Source organism: Limulus polyphemus, unplaced genomic scaffold (genome assembly GCF_000517525.1).
Source record: "Limulus polyphemus unplaced genomic scaffold, Limulus_polyphemus-2.1.2 Scaffold1038, whole genome shotgun sequence".
NCBI lineage: Eukaryota > Metazoa > Arthropoda > Merostomata > Xiphosura > Limulidae > Limulus > Limulus polyphemus.
This window is the reverse complement of record NW_013666648.1, coordinates 265,415-277,438: the sequence shown is the minus strand read 5'-3', so window position 1 is coordinate 277,438 and position 12,024 is coordinate 265,415. Positions and strand designations below refer to the sequence as shown.

The 12,024-nt window shown below is 30.9% G+C and overlaps 1 protein-coding gene across 1 annotated transcript; it reads left to right on the top strand.

Annotated features, from left to right (window-relative positions):
* The first annotated feature begins 5,358 nt into the window (after positions 1-5,358).
* On the top strand, positions 5,359-11,450 carry LOC106461821 (proliferating cell nuclear antigen-like). Its single transcript, XM_013921676.2, has 6 exons — positions 5,359-5,778; positions 6,863-6,960; positions 7,362-7,429; positions 8,966-9,110; positions 9,911-10,084; positions 11,277-11,450. Exons 1-6 carry the CDS (start codon positions 5,558-5,560, stop codon positions 11,354-11,356), a joined length of 786 nt encoding a protein of 261 aa, XP_013777130.1. The 5' UTR covers positions 5,359-5,557; the 3' UTR covers positions 11,357-11,450.
* The last annotated feature ends 574 nt before the right edge of the window (positions 11,451-12,024 follow it).

Here is a 12,024-nt window from a genome sequence, read left to right as displayed (position 1 = left end):
TTTGGTCCATTAGTAAATTGTGGATAGAAACATGATGTTGAACTAGCTGGTTTGGTCCATTAGTAAATTGTGGATAGAAACATGATGTTGAACTAGTTGATTTACTCCATTAGTAAATTGTGGATAGAAACATGATGTTGAACTAGTTGGTTTGGACCATTAGTAATTGTGGATAGAACCATGACGTGGAACTAGCTGGTTTGGTCCATTAGTAATTGTGGATAGAACCATGATGTTGAACTAGTTGGTTTGGACCATTAGTAATTGTGGATAGAAACATGATGTGGAACTAGCTGGTTTGGTCCATTAGTAATTGTGGATAGAAACATAATATGGAACTAGCTGGTTTGGTCTTGGTCCATTAGTAATTCTGGACAATTTTAAGTTATTTGCAGTGATGAAATTCTATAAAGAAGTACTATATTCACATAAGCAAGAAAATGTTTTCTACTGTACACAAACCATATCCATTTCAGCCAGCTCAAGTAGATATGGTTTGTATATGGTAGAATGTATTGTCTAGCTCAAGTAGATATGGTTTGTATATGGTAGAATGTATTGTCTAGCTCAAGTAGATATGGTTTGTATATGGTAGAATGTATTGTCTAGCTCAAGTAGATATGGTTTGTATATGGTAGAATGTATTGTCTAGCTCAAGTAGATATGGTTTGTATATGGTAGAATGTATTGTCTAGCTCAAGTAGATATGGTTTGTATATGGTAGAATGTATTGTCTAGACAATAAATTCTACCATAAACATGACATATCCAATATTGATTTGAGAAAATAACTCCAAAATAGTTTTTAGCAAAACCAAAAACCACAAGCTTAATCTATATATCAAAGGCTCCAAGACATTTGAGAGCACCTGGTAGGCTAGAGAAAACACGACAATTTGGAGCTAATTTGCAAAAAAAAGTGGTGGTCTTTTCCGCCAGGTATGTACCACAAGTTACTAGCAAGTACATGAAACAGAGACCAAACTTTAATTAATCTGAAAAATGGGCCTAACCGCTAATAACATTATGCTTCGAGGAGCAGAATATGACACTTCTTCTTCATATGTGCTGTAGCAAAACTTTATATAATAAAATGTATATTTGGTCAGTATAGAAACAACATGGTAATGCCAAGCAGTTTACAAACATATAGGGCTTAATGTTGTATTGCACAGTATAAAAAGGCTTCAGTGACCTACTATGCTTTTAATACTCTGTTCTTTCATTTACAGAAAAAAACACATGATTTTGTGAAGAACATGTGAACATTGTTTTTCAACAATAGGTTAATAAAACAGACAATATGATTTTTTTCAATGTTTATATAATAAATAGAATAACAATCAGTGGAAACTAGGCATCTTGGTAAATCTTGACTAAGTTAATGTATTTTCTAATTCTAATATTAATAACAATATACATAAACCTGCATTAGTACAAAAATCACCCCTGCTGTTGCTAGTGGCAGGGCAATTAGGATTTTAGGTTCTATTTATTTGACTTCAAGTCTAATCAAGTTGTAATTTCATTGTAAAGGTTATTGATTGGACAATTTGAGGAGTATCATGTTTTGTCTTGATACTTTACCTTAGGAGGTTGAATTGTTGGCTGGGATTCAGAGGATGATTACTAGGATAATTCCTGGAATAGAAAGGTTGTCATACAATGACAGGTTAAGATGTCTGAAACTGTTTTCTCTTTGGAAAAAAGAAGAGTTATAACTTATAGGGGATCAGACATTTAAAATTATTAATGGAATTGATAGTGTTGATGCATCATTTTTTTTTTTAACTTGATGGTAAGAATAAAGGGCACAAATTTAATTTTGGCAGGGTAGGAGTCATCTTTAGCTAGGACAGTTTTATTTTTCTAATTGGTGGGTTGGCCTTTGAACTGGGTTGCCTTCAGACGTGGTGGATACAGTTAATTTAAGGGAGTCTAAAGGAAAGTTTTATAAATATTTAAACAAGTGCTGACTTTGGGTGTTTAATTTTTTATGTTAAAATTTAGTTTAGTGGATGGGACAGTGTAGATGAACCAACAATTTGTACACCAGAAATTAAGACCTTTTTTAGTAACCTTGTAGCAGTAAAACTAAAAGAATAAAACATTTATTAAGCTTTCAGTTTCACTTTCAGATTGATAACAACCCTTCTTCGTGGGTATAATAAATAAATAATAATAAAACACTCCTAAGGTTTTAAAATACTTAAATGTCATTTTCATTACACGCTAATTTCTAATGTAATGTTACTATTCTCAGAGTATAGATCCTATCGACCAAGTGGTGTTAATATTTACCTGAAAATTACTTTTGTTTCCATACCTTCTAACGGTGGAAACTGTAATAGATTTTCAACGCAAGATCTCTAATCCTCCCAGTCACCGGAACTTTTTCCAAGGAAGAAAAACATCCAGCCTTTGAACGTACGTGATTGGTTTTTCTGGTGCAGTTCGCCTATCAATGCGAACAGTGTAATTTAAATATGGTTTTACACGTATAAGTGTGTAATATAGCATACGAATAAGGTTTATTGATTCATAATAATAACTTTTAATAATAATTAATTCCATTTATTATGTGTTTACATACACTAAAAGTAAAACTCAATGTTAAAATTATCATATAAAGCTATAATCTAAAGGGCAGAAGCCTGTAATACAAAACAAAAAACAGTAACGTCATTAAGATATTTTGCAAAATATCAATTAATTTGGCTGTAAAAATGCATTTAGAGCGATAGTTCGGGCTAAAAGGTTGGACTCGTGTTGAGATATACAGAAATTTTTCCATTACCATGTATTTATATAAATAGATTTAGTTTCTTTTGCTAAGAAAACTCTTCATAAATTATAAATAACAAACAAAAACTGTGATGTAGATAAGCAATCAAAAATAAATATCGTATTTATAAGTCGAATTACTGACTGTAAGTGGTATTACAATTTAAACGGTTCTTGTGCGGGGAAGCTGTAAGCTTTCGGTCTTACGACACAAGAATACTGGATTTGAGACCCCCACCTTAACAAGAATTCAAATAGTCCATTGTATAGTTGCACGCTAAAAGCGAAACAAGCAGTTTAGCGGCGTGATTCTACTGGATTTGGAATATGTATAATAAGTAGTATTAAAATAAGACCTAAAAACAGTTGTACAAAGTAGTAGTTGAAGGGACGTTCAGTTACTTCCTTGTAGTTTAATCAGGAAACATTGTTTCTAGTACTAACAATCGGTGAGCGGGATGCGGTTTTCGAAATTCTACAGATGCTAATCATCTTTGTTATTGATCCCTAAGACGTACAATAAAGGGTAATGCGAGGCGTGATGGGAAAAATATTTTGCTTGAGCATGGGCACCCGCATGACGGGGCAAGAGGAGGCATTTGCCCTCTTACATTTCCCCCAAAAAAAGTGCACGTATTATGATGTAAACTTAACATCGTAGTTAAACTAAATATTTTTAGTATTTTTTATTAAAACTGTAAATTTGTGTTTGCATTTGAGCACACATAACACATATTCTTTTAGGCTGTTGACTTACACTATAAAAGCCGAAACCCTACATACATGTTTTGACCCCCCCCCCCGAAAATAGTTGTGTGGGCGGTCGGTCAGTAGCACTACAGCATCCAGAATCCGAAGCTCAAAGATTGACTAGCACCAATTTTTAACACACTCACAGTTGAAAGTACGAAGTGCGTTTTTAAAAATCGGTCTCGATTCAACTTGATTAGCCCTGGTATTGGGCGAAAGGACTATTTAAGTACAGCTGTCCCTAATTTTCAACTGAAAGATTAAAAAGGAAAAATGAAGGCAACTATTCAACAGTACTCACTGGCAAGTTTTAGACTACTCTTATTTAACTGAATAATGAGATATGACGTCACTCTTATAGCATATTCATGCCCCAAAGTGCAGAGCGCATTTGTGCAGCATAAGACAACGAACAATTAACCCTGGAATTCAAGTCCAAATACTCTATTAATCTTTTCAAAACGAGGCCCGAAATTCGAGCGCTTTCGAATCCTTCACTATTATTCTTCAGAAGAATAGTCAATTATTCGAAAGCGTTCGAGTTTTGGGTCTCGTTTTGAAAATATTACAACTTTTGTAGGTGATCCTGTGTGCTAACTTCTTAATCTGGATTTACTCCAATAATCGTTAGGCTACATGAATGTCGTTTCAGATTTCTTTAAGGGTAAATTTTATTGTAAGTCCAGAAGAGTTAGGCCCCTGGATGGTCTTGGCAATTTTTATTTTTGTAAAGATTAAAATGTAAAATTCAGTCTATTAAACTTAAATTGCGCCTATACTGGGTGACATTCTAGTCTGATATGAAATGAAAACACTGAACATTAATTTGTTTGTTGTTAAGCACAAAACTACACAATGGTATGTCTGTTCTCTGTCCATCGCAAGTATCTAACCCCGATTTTTAGTTGTATAAGCCATCAGACTTACTTCAGTGGTCTGAATATTTGATTTTGAATATAAATTGTATATATATATAATTCCATAAATACAAAAATTAACAAGACAAATCAATGTAATATGTGTTAAGTAACTGGAACTTGGTTGTAACTAAGTGTTCTAAAGGGAAATAGTTATTAAAGAAAACCAGTTAATATTAAATCTTTTTTTTTACGTTAGTGCAGTAATAACTCAATCAGTTTAATGTTGTAGTGATCAAACTTCTCGAATCCCCTGGGGATTTAAAATTATACCTCTCGTATGCCAATCAAGCGTTCTACTATTTGAAACCAGGAAATTCAGACAGTTACACAATGGGCTATCTGCACTATGTCCACCGTGGGATATCAAACCCCGGATTTTAATGTCAAGTGCAGAGACTTACCGCTGACATACCTGGGAATACTGATATAAGTTTTAGTTTTAAACAATGTTATTTGACATGTAAAAATATCAGTATCTTACAGGCGACTAAAATAAAAGCTTAAATAATATATAACTAACTATGGTTTAAAATATAAGTTCGTAATGGCTGAATTTAAGCAATGTGATACATTTCAATAATAACTTCATCTATAATACAAATTAAAATAACTGGATTTGTTTAGAAATTCAAAAGCATTGTGAATTGTAAAATATAAAATTGAAAACCAAATTTTATTTTAATTTCTAGCCCTTTTGACTTCATATAAGACGGAAACTGATAAATTACCTTATCGTTCATATAATGTCAAAGATTAATGTTTTTATGGTGCAAAACGTAATTATATATTTTTACAGTTTTATGCATATTACGTTGCAATTATAAATTTAACTTTTGATAGCCATCTATCGGTAGGAGAAGAAACAACAACAACAAAAAAATAATAAGAAAACGCGCGTATAGATTCTTGTGGCGCCAAAACTGATTTTGGCGCTAAGTTTTTAGCTCAAGTATCATGCATTTTTCGGTTTTAGCTTAGTGTTCAGTGGGATAACTGCGAAGGAGGCAAGATTCATACAGTGTCTTCAGATTTTATAAAACGTTTCATCAGAAGTATATTATAACTTAGTAAACCAATTTTATCTCATCTTAAATATATATAAAATGTTTGAAGCACGTCTTGTTCAAGGTTCTCTATTGAAGAAAGTTTTAGAAGCTATAAAAGACTTGATCAACGAGGCAACATGGGACTGCTCAGCCACGGGTATCAGCTTGCAAGCGATGGATAATTCTCATGTCAGTCTTGTCTCTGTAAATTTAAGAAGTGATGGTTTCGACAAGTACCGATGTGACAGAAACATTTCTATGGGTATGAATCTTGGAAGGTAAAGTTAAATATTAAAGAAACTTGTTTTTAACTGTTGGAAATGTTTTCTTTTCTATTTTTATAAAGCATTAAATTTAATAGATGATTTTTTTTAGAAATCTCATTAAACTGAGTAATTGAGTATGAAATAAATTAACTAATGCGATGAGCAGCTTAAAATTAAAAACAAAGTGGTAATGGATAAAATACTCAGTAGTTTCATACAGTAATCTCGTAAATGTTGAATATAGGCACCACAAGTTTTTTTTTACTATTTTAAGTTTTATCTTAACCAATCTCAAATAATCAAAGTTTAAACGTTACAGTTATAAAGAAAACGTTGACTTAATTCTCAGTATAATTATATATTTAGATGATTTATAATATTTCTTTGCATGTAGGGAATGAATTTTCGTATTTTGTAATATTTTAACGTACTGTTTTTACAGCGTAAATAAAAATACAAAATGTTGTGTGTACTACAGTGCAGTACAGAATAGCTACACTGCATCAGTACACTAATATTAAAATTTTAAAGACAAATATATATGTTTATATATAAATATAATATATACTTCAGAAGTTCTGTATTAGTATATAGAAAGACAACAGTTATTCACCACCAATGTTTACAGTTGTATTTGAAATAGGCATATTAAAATAAAAAAAAAAGTTGGTTAGTAAAAAGTTGTATATTACTATTAGTGAGAAATTGTAAGCAAACGCCATTTCAGAAAATCCTTTAAGAGCATTGACATAGTCAGAAAATTCATTTCCTTTCTGAAGACTGTCATAGTAAAGGGTTACATTATGCTATGGATAATCAGATTACCCACAGGTTATAATCAGTGATTATGTGAATTTTGCCCAGTCAACAATTGCAAGATAATTCACAAAGTTTTGAATTAATTTTTATCATAATAAGTTTTAATATTTTACTTACACATAAATGTAATTTTATGCAATTTTTTAAAAGTTTTAAAACATATCTTTTTTCTTATGTTCCAAAAAATATTTTTCATTAGCATAGGGATACCATATTGTCAGACGTGCCCTATTTTTGATTGCTATTTGTAATAATTGTTTTTTTGTTTTGTTTTCAGTATGTCTAAAATTCTAAAATGTGCAGCTAATGATGACATTATTACTGTCAAAGCCCAGGATGAAGCAGATTCTGTAACCTTTGTCTTTGAAGCACCTAGTAAGTGTGTAATTTTATAATTATCGATATTGCAAATGAACCTCAGAAATTTCACTTCTTGGAATTCAATTTAAGGAACATTGAAATGAGGTTGATGTGTCCTTGAAAATATAATTTTAATTGAGAAATGTAAAAATACTTCTAGCTGTCACATTCTAATATTTGCTTTTTTTTTACTTGAAGACATAGTGCATATTAGTTTCTAATAGTGATAGAAATATTCCCATTAACTAAGAGTGGTGTATACTATTACCAAAAATACTTTAAAAAAAATGTTCTTGAAATGCTCTAGTGGCTTTTCAGTGCAGTCTTAAGATAAGTATTTGTTAAAACTTAATTTGTAACATTAAAAAAAAGGTAATGTTTTGTAATTTATGATTTGTTTCTTTTAAACTTTTCAGATCAAGAAAAAGTATCTGATTATGAAATGAAGTTAATGAACCTCGATACAGAACACCTTGGAATTCCTGTAAGTAATTATTATTTTTAAGGTGAGGATGAATTAAACATTTTACAGTCATAAATTTCATAAACTGCCATTCCTATTGAAATAAATTGTTTAACCTTCAAATTATCAACAGTGAAGTCTACGTATTACATCATACTGAGTGACATGATGTTTTACCTGTTATGATATAAAAAACTGATCAAGAACATTGTATGAAGTAATTTATTATTTATGTAAGATACAAGGAAAATTCCATCTGTAATTAGTGGGATTGACTGCAGTAGTGATGGTGTTTATGTTTGCATTTTTTCTGTAATTCATATGTCATAAGGAACCCTGTAACCAACAAGTCATACATCTACAAACAATTTGGTGCATAAGGACTTTAGATAATATTTTTGATTTATATTATGAATTAATAAAGGTAAACTTTCTAGCAGACATTATTATAAGTGAATAAGCTGATAGGTGAAAAAAAAACTCTGAGACTGGGACTTTAACTTCTCTCTTAAATTCCCGTCTCTTTCTTCTTGATGTTTTCTAATGCTCGGTCTCTTTCTGTTTGGTCTTCTTTCCACTGTTTCATCATTTCCAGCAAATATTTTCTCTCACTTCATGCTCATGTTGTCATCTTGAAAATTAGTCAAAGTTCTATTTTATTTTCACCAAAATAATCCCACTCCTGACAGAAGTGTTGTAATGTGTTCTGTTATTAGCTGGATTATTCAGTAAAAATAATGCAAAGTCCAGTACATTTAATGATCACAAATTAACTTATTTATGAAATAATGTTTTATGTAGGCTACAGTCACTGGTAGTTCTAACTTCACAAAAAGCATTTCACTAGAAATTCTGAAACTACAGTATGCTTAATTCACAAATAAAGCTCACATCACTTACTTGCAAAATTTTTTTCAAACTGATCAATAACAAACTCACTTATTGTTACAAATGTTTGAGATTCCATTCTCCTCCCCCATGATAAACCTTTACAATATGTGACATCTTTGCTGTTTTTCTTGCAGTTGCTTATTAAAATACATTTTGTACTATTTTAAAACTAAAGATATTGATTCTTGGCTTCAAACACACCTTCCTAGAACACACTTCATGACTGGTATTTGAACATCTTTTCATTTTTAATCTTAGACAAGGGATGCCAACAAAACTTTGGGAGTCACTTGTAAACCAAAATTTATCAGGATGGAATTCCATGGGTACCATCTTCTTCATTACCAATATCTCTATTCCTGTGTATTTCAAATTTAAAACAAATTGGAATTTGATTTGTGAAAAAAATATAAGTAATGCCAGCTTCCACACAATTATTCCTACCTTGCATTTGAATGGCCTCACTTATAAAATTGTGTATTAAAGTTAAACCCTGTATTAGATGATATTATGAAAGACGTTCTTTTGTTTAATTAGTGTAAGAGCAGATAAAAGTATAAATAGATTAGAACCTTCTTTTTTTTTTATAATTAACAACATTTTGTAATGATTAAAATGTGTAGTGTTGATGATTCATAGATATTTCTGATTTTTTTTACTTATTAGGATACAGAGTATAGTGTCGTCATAAAGATGCCTTCTGTTGAGTTTCAGCGAATCTGTCGTGACCTCAGTCAGATAGGAGATTCTGTTATAATTTCATGCACAAAGGAAGGGGTGCAATTTTCAGCAAGTGGTGATCTTGGCACTGGTAAACTTTATTTGAAATGAGTTTTGTTTTAACTTGAAAATTTTATTTTCTAAATGGTTTTATGCAAGTGCACTGAATTTTAAAGTTACAGATATTTCCTTAATTTTATCATAAATATGGATGATGTATATAGAATCTTTAATGTTTGAGGGCACTGAAGTAAAAAGACTTGGTGAGGTATTATCTAGCTCTTTAGGTGATAATTTTGTCCGTTTTTTGGGGGTTGAGGGCACTGAAGTAAAACAACTTAGTGAGGTATTATCTAGATCTTTAGGTGATTAATTTTGACAGTTTTTTTGGGGGGTAAATCACAAATGTTTGGATTTAGTGGTAGAATGCAGGTAAAATATATATTAGCCCTAAAAATGATTTGTGTAAATAATTCAATCATTTTCTAAAGGGGGAGCACTGAAATTTTTCTTCAGTGTCACGAAACAAGAAATTCACAAATACAGATTTCTGAACTGATTCTGTATTAGACTCTTGGAACCCTATGGGTTTTTTGAAGGGTTGTGTTAGATACAGTTAAAGTCACCCACTCCTTGGTTCTAAAAACAAGTATTATGTCTAATACAGTTGCATCTTGTTTTATCAGAAATAGTCAATAAGATATGTTACATAATTAACATAATTTGGTGTGTATATGTATCTATTATACGACACATTTTGGGATACAAAATGTTATTTCCAGCATATCAATTTACGATGATTGTTCACTTTTAGATTAGAGAAATTTTAAAACTTATTTAATGACGCAAACAAATTCAGTTTACGTTTTTGAAGAAAATATTCTTACCTAGGAAACATTAAGCTGTCCCAGACAGCAAATGTTGATAAAGAAGAAGAAGCCGTGGTCATCGAGATGCAGGAGGCAGTCTCCTTGACATTTGCTTTACGTTATCTCAACTCTTTCACTAAGGCTACTCCTCTTGCTGCTCAGGTCCAGCTGTCAATGTCTGCTGATGTTCCACTCGGTGAGTTTTGCTATGAGAAAATTTACTGTGTGCTTTGATTAGTTTATGCGAACATAAATACTTCAATGTTTCTTAACCGTGTGGCTTTTGGCTATAGTTTTGGCTTACTAAAATTGACAGCAGAATGCTATACAATACATATAAAAGTAAATATACAAAACCTGAATTACTTGTTAGTTGATATATGGTCAAAGTTTTTAAAACATTATTCCCGTAAACAGTTTGTAAACTTTTTCTAATGATATAAATGAAAGAAACTATTTATATATATATAGCATGGGTTAAAATTATATGAAATTAGCATCAAAAATATTAAAGTATTTAAGAGAAGCCATCAGAAAAATTATGCACTTTGAAGCACCCTTCCTAACAACTTGGAGTAAATATATTGTTAGTGTAAATGTGCTTTATAGTCACTATGAGAAAAACCTATACACTGGATAAGTGAAGTGACGAAAAAGTGTCATCGGCCACTATTCAGTTATCCACATTATAAAGCAGCAGGTATAACAAATAAACTTAGTATTCCGAAAATTGTTTAATTTCAAAGTCTAAGTTCAAGGGAGGTCCAGTTTAATCTACACTTTGATCAACGTGTGTTATTGGGTTATACTAGTTTCGAAGAATTCCACTCCTCATCAGTAACCTTGAACATAAGTTAAGGAGGTGTGGAATTCTCTAAAACACATGTTGATCAACGTGTACATTCAACTGGACCTCCCTTGAATTTGGACTTCGAAATTAAACAATTTTAGAAATACTGAGTTTATTTATAATAACTTGGATTAAAAGTAATAGAAGTTGTTTTAAACAGTCTGAATAAAATTATGATAGAAAATTAAACAATTAAAAAACCATTTGATATATCAACTTGCATTTTGTTGTAAAGATAACTTTTGGAAATCGGTTTGATAAATGATAAATTTAACACCCTAACAGTTATCTGAAAATACTACCTAATCGTTAAGGCCTTTCAGTAATGGAATTTTATGGTATTTTTACTTTTATTTCATAAAAAGCAGTACCCATTCATGATTATCAGATGTGAGATTTTAGTAAATTCAGATAAAAGTCAATATCAGTCAGAAAAAATATGAAAAGAAGAATATAATTTCAAAAATTTTTCATTTTTTTTTAAGAAAATCATTTTTATATATGTGTTACTGAATATAGCTATATATGTTCCTTCTAGCTGTGGAATACAAGATTGCCGACATGGGTTACATGAAGTATTATCTTGCACCAAAAATTGAAGATGGTGACGAGAGCTAAAAATTCTGAAATGCTGGAGTGGAGTTCTTAACCTCTTTTTTTCTCTCTCTGTTTCAAAATTGTATGTAAATAATTCAGTGCAACCATTTTTGTTTTGAAAGTAAAAGAACTTAGGAATCACAATGATTTTCTTGTCTTGTTTTCTTAAACTAAACATTTCATGACTAAAAATGCATAAATTTTCAATAATAATTACATCATTTTGCTACAGATTAGTGATAATTAGGTGAATGGTAATATAAAACAATTTGAAAATGATGAAAATTAACCTCATTATACTTGAAAATATGTGCTTATACAGGGTCCCTGAAAGTGTTCTGTTTCAAGAGTAACTAAAACCAAAATTTAAAAGTAACAAATATTTTTATTTCTTGCTTTTGTAGTTCATATGCCATGCTGTATTGTATACTACAGAGTGCATAATTTGTTTCATGATTCAAGGCTTACACATGTTTTACTGATGTCACAACAGTACCAATTGCAACGTTGAACTTCCCTTATGTGACGTCATTTTAGTATCTACTGACTGACTGACAAGACATTAAAGTGGTGGGACCCAAAATCAACATATAAAGATCTCCCACATAAACTGAATCACAATATAACTTTGAGCAGTATGCAACATTTTTATTAAAAAAACATTCAAAGTGTTATTTTTTATTCCAGTA

Excerpts from the sequence above, each read along its gene's own strand:
- LOC106461821 (XM_013921676.2), top strand. The coding sequence starts at position 5,558 with ATGTTTGAAGCACGTCTTGTTCAAGGTTCTCTATTGAAGAAAGTTTTA. Across the intron at positions 6,961-7,361 it reads CTTTGTCTTTGAAGCACCTA|ATCAAGAAAAAGTATCTGAT; the intron begins GTAAGTGTGTAA and ends TAAACTTTTCAG. Across the intron at positions 7,430-8,965 it reads CAGAACACCTTGGAATTCCT|GATACAGAGTATAGTGTCGT; the intron begins GTAAGTAATTAT and ends TTTACTTATTAG.